Source organism: Ictalurus furcatus, chromosome 15 (genome assembly GCF_023375685.1).
Source record: "Ictalurus furcatus strain D&B chromosome 15, Billie_1.0, whole genome shotgun sequence".
Taxonomy (NCBI): Eukaryota; Metazoa; Chordata; class Actinopteri; order Siluriformes; family Ictaluridae; genus Ictalurus; species Ictalurus furcatus.
Window position 1 is genome coordinate 2484405 of NC_071269.1, and position 21733 is coordinate 2506137.

Below are 21733 nucleotides of genomic sequence, written 5' to 3' on the forward strand. Positions count from 1 at the left end.
CATCCACATTCCGGCTAAAATGAAAGCATCTTAATACGTGCTTCGGGAGCCAAAATTCAATATCTCTGTACGAAGAGCAGAAATAAAAAAATAAAAAAAACCTCTGAGACAGTGTGACTGGACATAACAATAGCGGACTGAATAAACTCGGTCTGTTCAACAGGAGGAGGAGAGGAAGCGAGTGGGAGGACGACACAAGGACGTTCAAATGAAATGATGAGTAAAGGACAGCAAAAGGATCGTGTTAAAGTCTCTTTGTTGAAGAAGAAACACAAACAGAGAGAAGGGAGGAAGCCAAATTCTAAACTTCTGTTCCAAGAACAGTTAATATTTTAAAAACTAATACATGTAGGCCAAATTGTTAGTTAAAACGGTAGAACTTGTGGCTGTGATCCGTGCAAATGAGAAAGACTCAAAACAGCTAATGCCACTTTTTTGGTCAACCGAGTGACCAGCAAAGGCTAAACATCTCCATCAAATGTGTGCGTGTGTGTGTGTGTGTGTGTGTGTGTGTGCGCTCCATTACGTCTTTTTGTTGCCTGGAAGAGCGTGTATAATAGGACAAGGCTCAGACAGCTGTGAACACATATGAGTCGTGTTCGGCTCCTCCACTGGGACGTCTCGTATTCAGAGCCACGTGGCTGCGGCTGATGTGACCAAATTCAGAGCACGCATCCACCATACACACACACACACACACGCACAGACATATGGACCGTGTTTGGCCAGGCCCGGGGTCTCCGATTACACGACATGCTCGTCTGCAAAGCAACTGCTACCGTAACATTTGCTTTGGGCTCAGTGTAGTCTCTGCTGCACCGCTGTTGGGTTGGAGAGGAGAGATAATGGTGTACGTTTGATTTAAGTGGACAGGCTGTACAGCGTAGATTTATTTAAGAGGGGGGCAGATGAAAGCGCTGATCTGGTCGCCAGTGGCGCGGGATCAAATGCTCATCCTCACAGCCTGTTCAGCACACATCGTAACCTCCTGACGCATTGTATGTGTATCTAGCACACGTCCTGGAGTATTTTATTCCTCCTGCACCGTGATATGCCATCCATCCATTTTCTACACCGCTTACCCTATCCCAAGCCGGGGGACACTCTGGACGGGGTGCCAACCCAACACAGGGTACAATCACACACACACACACACACTCACACACTATGGACAACTTAGAGATGCCAACCAACCTACAATGCATGTCTTTGGACTGGGGGAGGAACCCAGAGTACCCGGAGGAAACCCCCAGAGCACGGCGAGAACATGCAACTCCGCACACATGACAAAGGCGGGAATGGAACTCCCAAGGAAGTGTAAACTCCTCCATCCTGAAGACATTTTTCGAATGGAGGAAAACTTTTACAAAGCACTAACGCTGGAGACTCCTTCCAGAAATCGCCACCCAATCAATATTCCACGGTTTTCTTTGATTAAAAAAAAAAAAAAAAAACACAAGTCCCGTAAATGAGCCGTTACTATAGAAACGACACGGTAACGATAAGAACTGGCACACTAATATAAAACCTGTGATGTGAATTACAGCCGGCGCTCCCATCCGAGCTGCTGTTACAGAAAGCTAAATCGACAACGGTGGATCAAACCGTGTGTCGGAGAAAAACGGATGGAACAGATTGAAATTATAAAAGAAATGTATTTGTGGAACTGGAAACGTTTACATGTATAGAGACGTCACTGGTTTTTCTTCTGTTAGGATTGATTTAACAACACTGATACTTTACGATATTTATGATGTAGGTGAAAAAGTGTGAAGGGCTTCAGTTAAAAAAAAAAAACAAGCTTTTAAAGCTTAGTCATTTTTAAAGCGAACAATAACAGGTGGGTATTGATATTGGCTGATGCTCGAGATCTCAGTATTGACATTGAAAAGGAGGTATTGCGCCATCTCTACCGTGCACCAAACGGCTACTAATGACGCATCATGTATGCTCTTGGATCCCCGTGCAATTTGGGAGCAAGTCTCCTACTCCAATCTAGTTCTTATTACACAAACAAAATATGGATTTGGCTTTTGGATCAAACAGATGCAGGCTTTGTTACTGAAGTGCTTCCCACACAGACTTTACTTGGGCGGCCCATCCAAGTATATTTGGCAACCCATTTTTTTTTTTTGTTTTTTTTATCCGTCTGAGATAACGACACCATCTGCGATTGATTAACTAGTGGATAATCTCCCATCGCTCTGCTATCGTGAGAACGGTCTCCTCTCCTGACAATCGAACATGCGCTGCGGAAAACCACCGAGACACGTCCTCCGGCTGTACGTCAGAATCCGCGGACAAGGTGGATACTTTACGAGCGAAGGCCAGGTAAAGCAACTCGAGGGAACGAATGAGTACAACGTGGCCACGATTTACTAAAACGAGGGGACGAAGTAATAAAAGGAGGGAACGAATTCTTAACACGTGGGCACGATATATATACACAGTACGTTTGTTTTATTAACTCTCTGACCTGAAATCGATGCAGGCTCACATTGTGGAAACCCGAAAGGAACACTAACTCGATCGGAGCCACAGAGAAACGCAGAGATCCCGAAGCACTCGGGCTGATCGTCACACTTCGGCGCTTAACAGAAAAGGCAACCTGCGTTGAGAAAGACCTTCGATGACGCATCGTAACCCTACAGAGCTGGTGAATTCTCAAATCTGATTGGTCAGAAAACGGTTTCTATAATGGCAGCTCTAGCAAAAGTGCTGGCTAGAAGGAAAAGCACTCATCGTACTACGTTACACATTTCCCAAACATAAAAAAAATGTGATTTAACAAAGGGGGGAACAATAAAAGGACGCATTTTTGGAAGGAGTCTCCATTGTCAGAGCTTCATAACGGTCTTGGGTGAAAGCTGGACGTCTCAGGATGGATTCTATACACGCTACGGCTTCTTGTTAACATGCCGAACTGCATTTTCTTCTTCGACTATTTAAAGACGCTACAAGTGATGACAGGACCTCGTTTCGTGGCTGTTCCACAACACTGAACGTACCTAATAAATAGAGTTAAAAAAAAGCATGTGTCGCTTATATATATTTTTTTAAACATATAAAAATGATCTAATGATCCCTGGCAAATTGTTTACATCATCTTCAGATTGCTCGCTCATAAAGAATCGTATCTTCTAACTGAGGATTTCTCTTTCTGAAAAGGACTCTAAAGTAGAACACCGTTCGAAAGCTAGAACCCTTGGCCATCTGAAGAACCCACGAGAAGCAATTTTTATTTAACAAAGACTCGGAAGCTAGAAGTGGGCGATCTGACAAAAATATTTTATCATGATTCCTACAAAAACTATATATAGTCGTGATAATTAAGTTAATTAAAAAAAAAAATTAAAAAAATTAAAAAGCCAGAAAGTGCTGTTGCATTTTATAAAAAAAAAAATAATAATAAAAAAATAAATAAATAAAAAAAGTTAGATCGTATTCAATTTAATGTCTAGGTGTATTTTTATTTTTAAATAATTAAAAAAATAACAATAATTCCTATTTACAGTAAATAAATAAATGTTTAAAACTGAAAAGGAATCTGTAAAAAATATATATATATATATTAAACAGACATAAATATAATACTGAAAAAAAAGGTAAAAACATTGTAGAAAATCAAATCAGCTGTTTCCAATAGTTTGTCATTTAAAATTTGCACAATATTGATATCGTCATAACGGCCATTTCAGTTGGAAACAAGTGTATGACATGAATAATGTAATTTCAGCAGGAACACACACACACACACACACACACACACACACACACCAAAAAAACAAAACAAATCAGCCTATAAAAGTAAATGAAGTAAAAGTAAGACGTCTCACCCACTACAAAGACAGGCTGGCTCTCATTTTCTTTTTAACACACAAACTGATCTCTGACTCCAGCACGGATTTAACCGTCCTGTAAATGCCTTCAGCTTATAAACTGGGACTACTTACATCTAGAATGTGTAACTATGAGAGCGTGTGTGTGTGTGAGACAGACGTACACAGAGACAGAGGCGGATTACAGCACGACCGTAAATGATTCACAGGAGTAAGCGTCAGCATCCATGACAAAAGTGTGTGATGCAGACAGGACACTCATACGCTCACGCTCTCTCCCTCTCTCTCACACGCATACACACACATATACACAACACACCCACAACACTTAAGCCGAGAATCATAACGGCTCACGGAAAAAAACAGATTAGTCACGCTCATGCAAGAAATCCACATAAACAAAGATTTAAACGTGATAAACCGAAGCCAACCTCTCTCTCTCTCTCACACACACACACACAATTAGATCAGCCTGCCATGGCACAATACTGAACTGAAGACAATGATCATCATTTTCTTCTGCTCTTCTCATCTACCATTTTCACAGACACTCTTCAAGTGTTCAGTGTTCGACGTATGATGCCTGTAACCAAGTATAGTGACCTAATCTCACAAAAGATTTAACTACACCAATAATATATCTTCAAGTAAACCAGAGAAGGGTCTAATTTACTTTACAATGATACGGGGCTGCGTAGCGGCGTGGATGGAGGTTCACGTCTGGTCTATTAAAATTAAATAAATAAATAGATTTTTAAAAAAAAGAGGCAGCGGCAGAGACTGCCTTCGATTAACGTCCTTCTCCACAATTTGTTTTGCATTCGCTCGTTAAGTGGGCCTAAAAACAGAAAACCCTCTAATGACTAGTCTTCTGAAGCGAGCTGCGGGGTCCGTGCGGTTTGGCCAGCGCTCGATGGAGACATGAAAGCGCTTAACATGTTAATGAGCTTATCCACATCAACACGCGAAAATACGAGCTGAACGCAAGCTCTGACGCCGGTCTCCAAGAAAAGAAAAGAAAAAAAAAAAACAGAGTTATCGGCTAGTGGGCTGACAACACAAGCATGGAGGCTTACGAAACAATTTTTTTTTATGATTTAGCTATATGGAACAAGAAGGTTTAAAGAGCGTACGGAATATTTCACGTATTTGTTTTCGGAAATTTTAAAGAAATGAGGCGGTATTCCAATGTATGCTGGGTATCCTCAAACACTTAGTGAGGTTCTCTCCATCCCATACTTCAGGATAAAACCCTGCTCCAATCCTAAACAGTCATGAAAGACACTTCTACCCAGAAATCTTTACATCAAGCCCTAGCAACCTTTTTGGAGAAACGTTTCAGGGTGGCAACCAGACGCTCACTCTTATAAAGCATCTGCTTAAGAGAGGGAAAGAGCGATGCACCACGAGCGGCGAGTTCATGAATGAGCTTATGACACACCTCTGAGGGACGCCGCTGGGTTTTTCCAGAATTGCATGCTCTACTAATCATGTGAAAAGCCGGCCACTGCTTCGGTGTGGTGAAAATACTGACTCATATCAACCCGAGGAGTCGTCCGTCGCGCTGGATTTCCACTCTTTTTAGAAAAGGCATACTCATAGACTGGATTAGTCATGCCTATGACACTCGGCCCTTCTCGTCAAAAGCTGACAGGTGTGGCGTAATGTAAACAGTGGGCACCGGGAAGAGTTTCCCCAATTAAAACGGGTGCGTTCGTCAACTGTATTCAAATGTAATAAAATGCAGCCGTGATGAGGCACCAGTTCCTAAAGACCAACAAAAATAAAATGCAACAGTGTAATCTCAGTATTTGTATACGTGTTTAGCACTCTAAATTCAGATTGAAACCCAAAGTGGGTGTGGCCTAAACAAGAAGGTTTGCCGTTTTGGTGGTGGTTATTTTTGCTTGCACCTGCCTGTGAGATTTTCTAAGAAACTGACTTGGTTCTACTTCCCAAAATATAAATCAAACTAGTAGCCGACTGGTTTAATCCACCGAGTTCCTGACCAGGCAGTTACTAAGGATGAATCCTTAGTATATGCATCGTGTAGCACTGCGTATTCATCTTAACGAAGGAGGTCTTTCTTTGCCTCGCAAATAAACCCTCCCGTGGGATCCCAGCGCATCCTGGTGCATACCACTAGTCTCGAACAGATGCTCGAAAAATAAAACAGGAATAACGTACATCTGGGTGTGTGTGTGTCTGTAATGGTTTCTTCTGTTCATTCGGAGTAATATAATCGTGTTCGGTCACGTGATGAGAAAGGCACAGCGGCGTTGCCTCCTCACAGTTGCAGGTTTGATCCTAAGCTCGTGTTACTGTCCAGGAGTGTTCTCCCCGTGACATTTGGGTTCTGAGGCACTGGGACTATACTAAACAATCTCCCAGGTATGAACACATGGTGCCAATCCAGGGTGCATTTCCTTGTCGCCCCCAGCGTTCCTGAATATTACTTTGACCAGAACAACATGGATACTGAAGACGAGTGAATGAGTTCAATCTACACTTCTTTAACCCCTATCGAAATGACCGTGTTTTTTCCACGAGTCTCGATTTGATCAGCTTTGCTCATTTTGCCCCCCCCCCATTCACAATACAACTGAATAATCAGATAGCAGGATTGAAAATCAGAAACACTTCACTGTGGGTTAGGCTTAGTGAATGATCAACGCGGTCATCAGACATCGTCTTTGGCAGCGGATGACAGTAGCCTAGTTTCCCGTAAAAACATTCTGCCAGTGTGTGTTTCAACATGTAGTGCAAACACATATCTGGAACACCACACACCCATCTGAAACAGCAGAAGCTGTCAATTCTCACAACTACCTGTTATACAGGCCAGGACAGACTGAAAACAGAACAGAAAGCCTCAGTCTAAGATCCCACGGATACAGACCTAGTCATAATATATGACGGTTTAAATAGAGCCCGGTCAAAAACACTGCTAATAATCAGAAACGCAAACGCATTCAAACACGTAGCCATTAAAACAGAAAACAGCATCGTCACACATCGTTTTACCCGTCAAGTCGCCGGTAACTACCATTTCCGATGCAGGACGTTAAATACGACCCAGCTGTGTCCGATTAGAAGCGTAGCGTTTCACGTCCGGACCCCAGAGAAAAAGTGGAGAAAAACTAAGTCAGAGAAAGTAGACTCACCTGCGGTTCTTACTCTCTCGGCTCAGCTCGACTCGACAGGACAGCAATCAAACAGACTGACAGCCGAGCGCACCGACTCGGGCTCTTACAGCCCACTGTGACGCAACACTGCTATCCGTAGCTCGAGGGGAGGAATGGAACCGAGAAGGATAGAGGGCGGGAGAGACAGAGACGGACTGAAGGAAAGAGAGAAGGAGGGAGGGAGTGAGTGCGAGAAACACAAACCCAGAGGAGAAAGTGGAAAAGGGGAGGAAAAAGTAGATCAGAAATGAGAGAGGGACGAGGAGAAATAAACAGCAAGTCTTTCAGGGAAATGACCGTTTACTTTCCCATTATTTGGAAATGTGCAAAATTCCATTCTGCGTTTGAATTTTTTAACAACTTCTTTCTACTTTTATTTAGCAGGATATTAAAAGTCGGGAGCCAAGGCCAGTTTGTTATAATGCAATGGGGGGAAAAAAGTAAGTGGGGTCATTTAAATTGGAAAGTGCTGAGGATCTTGGGTAGCTGATATAGGAAGCAGATGTGAAATATGTAGATGCTGGAGGAAAAAACATGCACGAATCTTAGGCCCGAGATCTCAATTTGAATAAAAGCTCCTTTTAGTTCCTGCTCATAAAAATAATAATAATAATAAACAGAGAGAGAGAGAGAGAGAGAGAGAGAGAGAGAGAGAGAGAGAGAAAGGACAACTTTTTTCCCTAAAGAGACGAAAAGACAGATAGAAAATAGGAGAAGTGCTGTTTCAAGTCTTACAAATCCACCACCAGCCCAGACCTGCCCGCCTGCCCTATTCGACATGTTCAAACTGCACATCGCGGCCTGTGACGTGAACAAGAAATGCACCAGAAGCTTCTTCAGGCCATATCTGTCAGATTTCCCCATGTCTCAATACTTTTAACAGCTTATACATTTAAACCAACGCAAATGCAGCATGCTTTCCCATACATCTGATCTGCACATGGAAAAGAAAGAAAGAAAAAAAAAAGGAGTCCACAGAGATGGATGAAGAAAAAGAAAAAGGAAAAGAAAAAGAAGGCCTCTGTTGCTCCTGGAGCGGCTCACCTGTGGCAGACAGACAAACACGTGTGGGCGCGCTCCCTCGGAGCCCTGTGGACTGCACGTCATCATACGTGTGTGCATATGGGAAATCTTTGTTCGGTCCTCGGAGTCGGTGTGCGTCCGGTCCCCTGGTCTGGATCTCTGTGTCGGATTCTGGGAGTGTGTGTGCAGTCGGCTTCTCTAGAGATATGGAAGTTTATCTGATTGGCGAGGGGCGAGGCTTATGCAGGAAAGAAAGGGAGAAAGTCATGTTTGTATCAGGTTGTTTTTTTCTTCCCCCCCCTCCACTCATTCTGTGGGCACATTGTTTTTTTCCTTTAATGTTTCCGGCAGTTTCCAAGCGCATGAACATGAGCAGTGCAATTGTGCAACACAAGGAAGGACGGGGAAAAATTTTTCTTCTTCAATCTTCCTTTGGCACGAAAAGACAAAAAAAAAACCACGTGAATAGAAGATGCTGCAGGGCTGAAAACGAGAAAAACACACGCACAAACAAAAAGAGAGAGAGAAAAAACACACAAAGATGACACCAACATACGCCGCAAACTAACCCGGTCGTTCACCACTTAGAACCGCTCCACGGTATCACGCCGTAGCAGTCTTCCTCTTATTAGAATAGCGAGAAGTCCTCGAGTCCAAACCAAAAGTGCATCAAAGCTAGCGCAAGAGAACACGGTGAAGCATGACGCATTCCCAAAATAATCCACTCTATACATAAAGTATGGTGCTTGATCACATGGGTTGCAGCGTCCACTAAGATCTGTCCAAACGTACGTATACTGTACACCACGACCGGACGTTTTGCCCCAGAGTAGTGCAACCAAAAATTGCCGCCATTGGTTAGAAACCAAGGCGGCGGAACTGGTCTTGCTCGTCGGGTGGGACTGATGGCAGCAATACTCTCTCCCCCGTCAGTCTCGGAGTCACTGGCCAATCGTGGGGGTCTGTGAGCTCAAAGAGGGTAAATAGCTGGCCAGGTATGCGTGAGCGTATACACGAGCGGCAGTTTGAAAAGATACAGTCGGCGAGTTTCACGTGTCTCAGAGGAAGCCCGGAGCCTCCCTGCTCGGAAGCTGTCGTGTGAGAAGGGTGAGCTGGCTGCTGGGAGGGAATTGGAGAGAAAAGTAGATTTGAAAAGTAAATCAAATACAGTGAGCAATTAGTGAAAGTAGAATCAGGTCTTGTGGGTAATTGCTGGAACAAACACGAATAAACCCCGTACGGAACAGAAGAAGAAATACAGATTTAAGTCTTTAGTTTGATGGTAGATATTTGATTATGCTTAGGGGTTAGCACGTTTGACTCGCACCTCCAGGAGTGGCGGTTCGATTACCACCGCCGGCCTGCGTGCGTGAGGTTTGCACGTTCTCCCCGTGCTACGGGGGTTTCCTCTGGGCACTCCGGTTTTCTCACCCAGTCTAAAAGGGGTTGGCACCCCGCCTTGTGCCCAGAGTCCACTGGGATAGGCTCCAGGCTCCCCGCGACCCTGTGTAGGATAAGCGGTACAGAAAATGGATGGATGAACGGATGGATTCTGGTCTAGTATTCGGTTACAATCCGATTTCTGCTGAACCAGAAGTCCTCAAGCAAACGGAAAGGAAAAAATCCTCCCTGAACAAATATGACAACCGTTTCCTAAACTACCCACAGGCTTGGGGAGTAACGGAATACATGCAACAGCGTTATGAGACTGCAATCTGTTACAATTACGTCAAAAAAAAAAAACTCATCAGATGGGAATACTATCAGGGTTGCCTCCCCCCCCCCATCTAAAGCAATTCAACCAGAGCACCAAGATACGCACGGGGAAAAGGGAGGATCCGTGTCAGGAAGACATGTCAGAATGAGAAATATCAGACTTTTTCAAACAATCCTCATCTCTGTCGAGCACCAAGGCTGATGGCACGCCACGCCAGGCTCTAGCTGTGCCAAGTAAAAGAGCAGAATTTTAAAGACGTCTTGGATTTGGATTCAAGCGTTTACATGGCTCGAGAAAGAGACTGTGAGAAAACAGGGCAAGAGTCAAAAGCATAAAAAAAAAAAAAAAAAAAAAAAAACTCGGGACTGTGTAATCAGAGTGTTCCACGAAACACACCGTTAGCACAAGCAGTGACTCGTGCATGTGACCTACATGACGCTCAGCTCCCACTCCAAGTGAACTTGGATGAAAATGCTGACGCTGTAAAAGGAGGCCAGATGCGCACACACGCACACACACACACACACACACACACACACACACACACCCCATGATGACTGAAATTAAGCATTTTAAAACATAACCCTACCCCAACTCTTGCGTGCCAGTTGTGACTCACATGAGCAACAAATTGATTTATTTTATTAAAACAAATCCAGATTTTAAGCTGTAAAATAAGCTCTATACAAAAGTATTTGAGATCATACTGCTTTCCTCTTTTCTTTATTTACATATGTACCCGTGAAGTCACCAGATTACATTACTTTCATATTGTGATGCACGGATGGCGTTATTTACTTATTTTTAAAAGTCATTCGTAACTGTCCGCACTTCGATGCCTAGCTAAAAAGAGGTGATGCAGCGGTGCTTTAGTCCTTCAGTCTGTCCAGCTCGCTCACCTTCTCGTCTGTACCCTCGGCTCCAAGAGATCGATTTCCAAAGCTTCAACTTTCAAGCTAATACTGCTTTCAACACCATCACCCTGGTCATCTCGGAGACCACGAACGGAGTCTCTGCCATAACTCGGTTAAACGTTTGCGGTCTCCGCGGTAGCTCTGCCTCGGATTTCTCATTAGTATGACGCACGTCCACGAACTATGCAAAACATATTCAGGGTGGACCTTTCCTTTACCTGTATTCATTAGAATACAAAAGGCAGACGTGAACTATAACTCAACACTCCGGTTTACATTAAAGGCGTCCGGATGATTGACTGGACCAACCACCTGACGTGTTGGACTGGAATAAACTCTGGAGGATGGCCGATTTCCAGGAACAAATCTTGGAACCTTCATCTCTACTCCTCACTGCTACAGTATTTACTAGCTGATGCCAGGAGCCAGTCTGCTCGAGTGGATTACATGACCCGTCCAGTCTGCATTGCTCTAGATCATCCAAACTCATACACATGTATTTATTAGGATATAAAAAGGCAGAAGCAAACCCTGGCCTTGAAACTGGAGAGTTATCCGAGTCATTGCCAATCACACTCTCTGCCCATTTGTCATTTAAAGTAATCCAAGTTGAGCCTTGCTTAAGTCTGCCACAATTTTTTTTTTTTTTTTCCTAAATAAGAAAAACAAAGAATTGAAGAAGAGGACTCAAAGGACTCAATTCTTAAAAGCAAAGTCATTGCATGGATAACTGCAGGGTGGGGGATGTGTTTCCAATCCGACCTTGGCATTAACCCCGCCCCCAAACCTCAACAGAATAACATCACACAGTGAATGGTATGAACTCAAACGGAGAAGAGGAAAAAGGTCATAGTCAGGTTTAGGAGTACCTACACTGCCCATGTCCCGCCCCCCAACCATTCCCCAATGGCTGGGGATCTAAAAGGACATTCACTCCATTTAATGGGGATTAAAACTTGAATCCTTTAGAACATGTTTATTCTTTTAAAACACCAGCAACATACAATTGGGTACAATGCTAGGTTTCCGGAACTGCGTTTATACCACCAATTAGGGAAAGGAAAAGAAAAAAAAAATGAAGACATGATTAGCTGTCTGAGTGAGCCTCATATGAACTGAGAATGTGTCAGGAAATCATACATTTGCTGAACTGCCACTGGACAAATATTTGTGGAGCTGTGGGGGAAACCATCGAATGCTACTGTGGCTGATTTGCAGAAGACAGCCAAAAACGGTGAAAGATTGAGCTTTGACTAGAGATGGACCGATAAAGGCTGCGAGTCACGCTAAGGGCTATCGGCCGATAGTTTAAAAACAGCCGACGTTCGGGGCCGATTAGATCCCGTCAATCAAAAGAGGGCAGGAAAACACATGGATTTCGTGCGGGGTGTAAAGATGTCATCTCTTGTGTGGAATGATGATAAAACTGCAGTTTGTAATCTCTGTACCGATAACGTCTTACACCGGACGCCGCGGCAGTAAAGCGGGAGATTTGGCGCGAGTCTATTTTTTGTCTTTTTTGCCGCCCTGCCCGCTCGCCCCCGTGCTGAATTAAAGCGCCAGTACACCGGTGAAAGATTTAAATGAAGAGGAGTTTACAAAAAAGTATATATTACACACACATACATATACATACATACATACATACACACAATATTATATATAACAAAATATATTAGTAGAGTAGTATATTTCATATCCAGTTAATGTTAATATATAAAAAGTTGATATTATATATGACCAGTTTGATGTTCAGTGATGAAGTAGATATGCTTTTGTTTATCGAGAGTGAACGTGAGACTAACAGGAGGTTAATATGAATGAATAACATTCAGTAAGTTAATAATCTTACTTTAATCTTCAGAATTGAGTTCGTGTGTTCATGTTAATTAGAGTACTGTGTTTATGAGACCAGTTACTGTGAAACGACTTGTTGAAATGGAGAGAAGAAAGTTTTTATTCTTTTTAAATGAATTATTATTTATTTATAAGAAGGTATAAAAGGCAGAAGTATCGGTATCGGTCGATATCGCTCTGAATAACCGCTGATCGGTATCGGCTGAGAGATTTCGTATCGTCGCATCTCTAGTTTTGAGCAAAATTGAGTTTTTCCTGACAATAACATACTCTAACACCTCAACTTTAAGAAAAAAACATTTAACAAAAATTAGTGTTAGTATTTTGGTTACTTTCGAACCTTGCCATGGCTTTCCTCCTGCAAAGTCTGCCTAAAGATGACTAAACCCTCGCTAACTCGGTGTGACTTCCTCACACGGTGAATGTCATGCTTTAAACAAGTTGTTGGATAGTTCTGTGCCACAGAAAAACGGACATAAGACTAATCGTTTCCGTTTGTAATTAAATAAAGGCTGTTGTGGGGCTCTTGAGTGGAATCTTGGTGATGCCACAGACATCCGTAGCCAGGAGTCCAAGAGAGCAAAACTGGCCGTGCATGCTGGATGAGAGGGATACCATACACTCTCTCCCCGGTCTAACACACCACCACCACCACCTCTAGCCAATCGTTGATGTCTACGAGTTCATGCATGCGGAAGAGAGCCGATATCGTTTTCATTGAATTGTGCAGCATGAGGAGCATTTTTAAATGATGCGACTGGCTGGCTTGGATGGTGGGATCTGGCCAAGACTAAACTAGGAAGGGTGGGGGGTTTATACAATCTGAAAAGTTTGAAATGGTTTAAATGATCTAACAGACAGAGTGTAGAACCAAGAAATTTACCCAACAGAATGAAAAAGTGAGAGAATGAAATCAGCTATTACTTTCCCACCAATGTTAGCTTGAAAAAGAAATCAGCTGAGAAAAGAGATGACTCATTGTCAGTTTTGGCTCGTGTTTAAAATGCTTTTACCTCAGGTAACGAGACCGAAACTGACGTGGATGACACGGATTATCAGACTGAAAACTCTCGCCAAACGTACGCTATTAAATCTTTCGCATTTGACAGTGATGTTTTTTCCATAAATAGATTAGGTTAGAAATGTAGAGGTACACGCGGCATCTTTCGGTGGAATCACAATGAAATTGGAATGAATTTAAAATGCAATTTGCTCCTTTTCCCACTTTCGAGAGATTTAAAAAAAAAAAAAAAAGCCTGTAGTTTGAGCCTGTAGTTTTCAGAACGATCAAAAATTTGACCGTGTAAAGAGTTTTCCCAGGCTGCCACACGTCTTTCGATGAAATCTTCCACGAGTTCTCATTGTTCTCATTAGTGTTCATTTCGGTCAGCTCTTCATGACTAATACATGAAGCTGACTAAATTCGTATGATGCAGTGCCGTCACTACAGACATCGACAAAGAAAGAAAGAACACGTCTGTCACGGGTATTAATTTGAAGGGCTGAACAAGGAAGAGCTGCGGGCGGATGAACCGAAAATACAGTAAACCATGTTTTACTGATCTTATTTAACAGTAGCTTGTTTTGCCATAAAAGAATTTCACAATCGTGGCCAAATACACATTCCCCTCCCCTCCCCCCCATCTATTATTTTTCCCCTCTGCGTGCAAGTACCTCCTGATCCATGAACATGGTAAAGGTGGAAAAGTTGCATAACTCGGGAATTGTCCGGAATTCTCGTTATACATCTAATACCGCGCTGGTGAATCACGTCTACCAATAAAGAAAGTGAGAACCGATCGTTAGAGTCTTCGTAATATACGGAAAAAGTGTGTATCGCATTGTGTGTGTGTGTTTATGGAAAGAATAACTCCAGTACAAATCTTATCTTTCACCTGTAGTTTGTAGCTAGACAACGACTGCCCCATACGCTTCCATCTGGTCCCATAACACACGGTATCTTCACAAGATCATTCCAGAGTACTACTATTTATAGGGGGAAAAACATACTGGTGTATACTTGAGTTTAATTTTAGATGCTTTCATACATTAGCATAGGATATAACAAGCAGCTTTCACATACATCAACAAGTAGTAATGCCTCACCTGGTTCAACTTTTAGTAGGCAATCGGGAATAAATTAAGACTTGTGAGAGCTACTTCCCACACTTAAGGCTTATAAATGTAATATAGCACAGAATCATCTCATAAACTGATCTGTTATTCCTAGTATGCCGTCTCTGCTGAAATATAAAAAGGTATACAGTTGGTCGGACGATAATATAAAAATAAAAAAAAAAGCCATCTTTGTTTCAACTGTATAACATTGAGACATTCACCGATTGAGATCAAGGCACTGGAGAGATTATCAAACGGGTCAGAATAAATGAAGAATGCGTAACACTGATGAGATCATTGTCTCGGTCAACAACACTCGACTGAGCTATTTTCCGCCCGGGTCAAGTGTTCACTTCCTGGTTTATACTGAGGTGCTGTCTGACTGAGCATCTGCTCCACTTACACACAAAGCAAACAATTATGGGTGAAACAACAACATGCAACAAAGAAACTATAAACATTCTCAATCTGAGATGACGGATCTGGATTCCAAGGAAGCAGCCCCCCACCCCCCACGCCGCCATGCCCCATTAGCTTGGTTACACTGTAACCACCTTGATTCATACTTTTCAGTGATGAGTCATTTTAAAGCCTAATTATTCTGTGCAAAATGTAAAAGTCGGGGAAACAAACCTACGGAAGGCTCAACAAAATAATTTCCAGTGTAAAATGTCACACTGGAGCATGATATTGACTTTGGAGTGAGTTAATGAATGTCAGTTTCTTCATTCCACCTTCACGGTCTTGAAGCTAAGGAAGTATGCATACGTAAAAACACCCGTTCTGCCTTCCTTTAACCTTCCAGCCTTGATATATGACTCATAAAGAGGATTCATTTATAAAAACATAGTTTTATCATAATTGGCTAAAATCAGCCGTCCGTACTGTTGCCCTGTCGTGACTGTTGTGTAAATATGATTGATGTCCTAACATTCCTACAGGCAGAATCAAGAGACTTTCTTTCATCCAGTACTGGAAAAGCATTAGCTAATTTCAGGCTGCGAGCCTGATGTCCAATTCAACCTCTCAGTCAAAAATGCACAGAACCACAGTTCCGGTCCTGGCAGTAGTAGGACCATCGATCTCCGACGGCCAATCCATGACATAATGCTAAAGTCATAGCCCCAATCTTCTCCAGCCAATCATCTGGCCTTTAGTTAGCTTATTTTAAGTTATGAACCACCGACATGTCTAATGAAGATGGATTTTGGTTATGGAATTGCAAGTGGCAGGGAATATCGACATGGCATCCAGATATTGACAAATCCCAGATCCGACTGTTCATGTAGAGATAAAAATAACATACCCATCAAAGCAGTGCACTCCTAGACATTTAAAGAAGCGGTATCATCTATACCACCTAATCACATTTTCATTCTTTCTGGTTTTTCGGTTAACCCATTTCCCTCCAATTTCTCGCCCATGACATGACTGCTATGAATCGGGTAGGGTGAAGGTTAGCACTTGCATCCTTGGAGACACGTTGCTCATGCTACATCACAGGGGAGCTGAATACACTCGGAGGAAAGTGCTATTTACCCTCTTCCGCATACATGAGCTCTCGGACACCCACGATTGGCCAGTGTTGCAGTGATTGACAGGGGCCACGGTTCTGCCAACCATTCCACCCACAGAACAATGGCCGATTTTGCTCTCGTCCCTGTGGCACGGTCAGGAGATTGCGAGTTCGAATCCTGATGATGCCATAGGCCAAACGCTTTTCTGTTAACATCTGCAGATGTTATTTGACTTTATGTTAATATAATAACCCCTCGTCCATTTCGTAGACTTTGGAAATGTTTGCACAATTGGGTTCTCCATCACCGTTTACTCTTCCTCACTCTCTTCTACATTACCATCTCAATATTTATTCCTTTCATTACAGAAAACCTCACCGTCACGTTCCTGGTCACAGTGGAACACTGGGCATGAGGTGGGAATACACTCTGGATGGGATGCTAGTTCATCACTGGGCACCTTGCATACACACACACACACACACACACACAATCAGACGCTCGTTCCTACCTAGGAGCAATTTAGAGTAACCAATCTACCTACTTGCAGGTTTTGGAAGGAAACCACAGAACCTGAGCTACACGGGGAGGACACACAAAACTCCAAGGATCAAACTGAGGTGTGAAGCAGCAACCGTCCAGTTTCGGGGAGCCTGCGCCCACTGTAGACAGAGCCTCGTGTTCTTGTCCGACAGGAACGGAGCTCGACGTGGATTTCCGCCGGAGCATCTCCAGATCTGACGTTGTGCATCCTGAAATGCTTTTCTGTTCACCACGGTTGTAAAGAGTGGCTTTTTGAGTTACCTCTGACCTCGCGCATCAACAAGGCACTTCTGCCCACAGAACCGCCACTCGGTGAATCTATTTTTCGTTTCTTTTCCACACCATTCTGTGTAAACTCTACAGACTGTTGCGTGTGTGAAAACCCAAGGAGATAATACATTTCTGATGCACTCAAAATCAGCCCGTCTGGCACCAAAAACCATCCCACGGTCACAGAGAGCACACCCACGTCCTGATATTTAATTGGAATATTTAACTGAAGCTCTTCACGTGTACCTGCGTGTTTTTAACGCATTGCCCTGCTGCCACATAACCAGGTATTGGCCGAGCTTCATACGGAGAACCACAAACCATAGACGACTTTCAAAAGAACTTAATCAGAGGACTAAATCTGGTGGCTTTAGAGAAGTTATCTTATCTAAAGCCACCAGCTTCCTGCATCGCTATTGCACTGACGCACTCTGTACAACAATCGCTTATAATACTGGGGAAAGAAATTAGCTTACGTTAAAGATTTGTGTAAGATTACAATATGGCCCGTAAATGTGGTGTTTAGCCGGAAAAAAATCCCAACCGACTGGGATGTCCGATCAGGCTATGCTCTCTGAAAGGAGGGGTTTAGAATGAATCCTTTAGAACGGATCATTACGAGTCGTTTGTGACATGGGGGGTGAATTGGTAGGTAATACTGCCATTTAAATTAAGTGCACGTTAAAGTGTTTTTTGAGAACTTTAAAAACATGATTAGGCACGTTTCAAGACCATAATAGGTGCGCTTTAACTAATTAACGGTAAAATGATTCATTAATGGTACAAATCGGCAAAAAATGTCAATTTATTTAACACAAAAAAAAAAAAGAATTGTATTTAATGTGAGGTGTATATAATTCAAATCGACAGAATTCATATTCAAAACTACTTTCAGTTTCCACAGTCCCTGGAAAAACAAGCCACGTTTTTTCTAGTTCGACTCTTTATTGTGTGACGACAATGTTTACATCACGCATACACCGTCATCTCCTTCCTGTCAATCTGACATGATCGTTACAGACGTCAACCAATGACAACATTATGCAACAGACCTACGGCGTGCCTGGAAATCGGAGCCTTTACTGTAATACACCCGTGCTCTTTGTCTTCACCCGTGTTGCCTTGAACCTAGTAAGATCTGGTGCCACACCCCCCGGACTCAGCTGTCAGTCTCCTGAAACGGACACCAGGAATTCTGCAGAAATCCATATCATTTATCTAAGCCAGCGAAGGGAAAGTCAGTGTGGATGAATGGATGTTTATGCTTCATGTGTACAACGCCACCTACACAACATAGCTCTGGTGAGAAACTGATAGGGATGTTTAGAGCCACACACCAGGCTGCCAGGAAATGTGTAGAAGCAGTTCTCTGTAACTCATAGGTCATCGTGTGATAAAGAGAAAGGGATGGAAGTAAATCAGAAGGCAAGTGACAAATAGTGACAGAGAGAAATTAAGCGATAAAAGCAACTACAAGAAAAATAATGATCTCACACACTTCTGTCTCACACACGGGTAGCAGTTTCTGTTTGTTTGTTAGGTTTATCATAGTAACAGACATGCATACACACCCTTGCGGCGTTGTCTGGTCCTGTCAGGTGTGAAATGCAAGTGATTCTCTGAGCAAGCTCAGACTGGCCTTACCTGCACTCACACGGATAAACAGCAGCGCTGCCTACCATCCACTGCTCACACATCGAGCTACCCCCCCCATACCAATCACATCCACTGCTCACACATCGAGCTACCCCCCCATACCAATCACATCCACTGCTCACACATCGAGCCACCCCCCCCATACCAATCACATCCACTGCTCACACATCGAGCCACCCCCCAATACCAATCACATCCACTGCTCACACATCGAGCCACCCCCCCCATACCAATCACATCCACTGCTCACACATCGAGCCACCCCCCCATACCAATCACATCCACTGCTCACACATCGAGCCACCCCCCCCATACCAATCACATCCACTGCTCACACATCGAGCCACCCCCCCATACCAATCACATCCACTGCTCACACATCGAGCCACCCCCCCCATACCAATCACATCCACTGCTCACACATCGAGCCACCCCCCCATACCAATCACATCCACTGCTCACACATCGAGCCACCCCCCCCATACCAATCACATCCACTGCTCACACATCGAGCCACCCCCCCCATACCAATCACATCCACTGCTCACACATCGAGCCACCCCCCCATACCAATCACATCCACTGCTCACACATCGAGCTACCCCCCCCCCCATACGAATCGCATCCACTGCTCACACATCGAGCCACCCCCCCCATACCAATCGCATCCACTGCTCACACATCGAGCCACCCCCCCCATACCAATCGCATCCACTGCTCACACATCGAGCCACCCCCCCCATACCAATCGCATCCACTGCTCACACATCGAGCCACCCCCCCCATACCAATCACATCCACTGCTCACACATCGAGCCACCCCCCCCATACCAATCACATCCACTGCTCACACATCGAGCCACCCCCCCATACCAATCACATCCACTGCTCACACATCGAGCCACCCCCCCCCCCATACCAATCACATCCACTGCTCACACATCGAGCTACCCCCCCCATACCAATCACATCCACTGCTCACACATCGAGCTACCCCCCCCATACCAATCACATCCACTGCTCACACATCGAGCTACCCCCCCATACCAATCACATCCACTGCTCACACATCGAGCCACCCCCCCCATACCAATCACATCCACTGCTCACACATCGAGCCACCCCCCCCATACCAATCACATCCACTGCTCACACATCGAGCCACCCCCCCCATACCAATCACATCCACTGCTCACACATCGAGCTACCCCCCCATACCAATCACATCCACTGCTCACACATCGAGCTACCCCCCCCATACCAATCACATCCACTGCTCACACATCGAGCTACCCCCCTCACAAAAGAAAGAAACATGCGCAATATCCTTAATGCCTCACTCCAACTTGCAGGAAATACTGCTCCTTGGAAATTCTGGAAATACATGTTCCATATCTATACACTGGTAATGTGTGGAGGCGGGTCAAATGAAAACCTTAAAAGCACGACTTACAAAAAAAATAAATGAAGGGATTTTTTTTTTCCCTAGAGGAATCTGGACTGCAATGAAAATTACATAGAACAAAAAAAAAAAAAAAAAAAAAAAATACATGTTTGGGACACCTATTTGCAATAAACAATGCAACTAATAATAATAATAATAATAATAATAATAATTTCATTTGATTTACCCCCAGACAAAACATTCCAGATGAAACTGTTAACGGTCACTGCTGTATGCTGGGAAAATGACACGAGTGTTATAATTGAGGACGACTTCACATGACTTTTTTTTAAGCTATTTATCCTGGCTACTGACTAATGTAGTTCCACTACGTTAAAAGAGGGAGACTTGATTTGGGGGGCGGTTACGATGAACAACTCCATGTTTGTCTTTTATTAGCAACCAGCAAGTGAGCTAACGGTGGTGAACCATGCATATATTCTTCCTCGGCAAAACACACACACACACATCTCTGTATGTTGATTTATTGTTTAAAGGTAAGACGTGCTACTTTGTGAACTGCGAACTATACAAATGACTACAATTAACAAATTTCATGTCATACTTTATATCCATTGAGAGTTACATTTAATGTTGTGGAACATCTACGAACGTTAGTTCCCATCGACTGATGACTTAACTGTTACTATAGCAGTTATAAAAGTCTTTTCCGCAGCCTCTCTATTTTCCCTTTTGAAGTTAATAAGAGACACACACACACAAAAAAAAAACCCCTTATGTAATGTTACTGAGAAGCTAAACTTCTCGGTCGTGAAGACTTTCTCATGGCGGAAAACTTCTTCCATAAAGGACAAATGTTTCCAGATGTCACAATGTCCACAATCATACATTTTTATATGCTTGTTATTTCTTTCATTACCAGCACCTACGAATTAGTTGTTGCTATAGAAATGATAACGTACTAGATCGAGTGCAGGAATAGAAACCTGTGATTTGAATTACAGCTGGATCCACTGTCAGAGCGACGGTCAGAGAAAGTTAATATTGTTTTTCTTACAATTACGTAATGAGAAAACTTACAGAGCTGCAGCATTTACTTTGTCTCTCTCATCATGAATGGATAGGACATCACAAATATCTGATTTTGAAGCCGTGTACGGAACGTACCGTTTTACAACAAAGCCTGCTGAAAGAAAAAAAAAAACGGTGACGGTGATTATTTATCTAAATAAAACCATTTAGATATGCAGGCTCTAGTCACTAGGTTCAGTCTACAGCAATATCTTTGGACACTGTAATACCAATGACTCTGTCCCAGCTGCAGTAGTGGCTCAACCACAGCTAGTGATTCAGTGCACAAAACCACCCTGTGTGTGTGTGTGTGTGAGAGAGAGAGAGACGTGTATTTAAACTGACATGAACGGAACACACACATTAAGTTAACACTGAGGTTGTTTCAAGTTCAGTGCTCTTGCCATTTTGTGTATTTGTTATTACTTATTAGTCCTGCAAAGTTAAACAAGGGCCGGTCACAGCTTCAGGCCAAATGAAGTAACCATGAGCCTCTACCACCTGGCCACGCAATGTAGCACACACGTGTTACCTCGCATGGCTGTCTCCCCCTGGTGGCCAAGATTTGGAACAGCAGATTTAAAATTAAAATGAATAAATAAATAAATAAATAAATAA

At 43.3% G+C, this 21733-nt stretch overlaps 1 protein-coding gene across 4 annotated transcripts in view; it reads right to left on the minus strand.

Moving 5' to 3' along the window:
- Positions 1–21733, minus strand: part of plekhg5b (pleckstrin homology domain containing, family G (with RhoGef domain) member 5b) — a 75499-nt gene that overhangs the window by 29745 nt on the left and 24021 nt on the right. The window contains exon 1 of one of the 4 annotated variants that reach the window (XM_053642663.1): positions 8069–8958. The exons of 2 other annotated variants lie outside the window; for them this stretch is intronic. In XM_053642663.1, coding sequence (XP_053498638.1) covers positions 8069–8146 — 78 coding nt within the window. In that variant the 5' untranslated portion in view covers positions 8147–8958. Of the gene's footprint in view, positions 1–7003; positions 7162–8068; positions 8959–21733 lie in introns of those variants that run through there. One more of the 4 variants, XM_053642664.1, reaches the window with a different exon arrangement.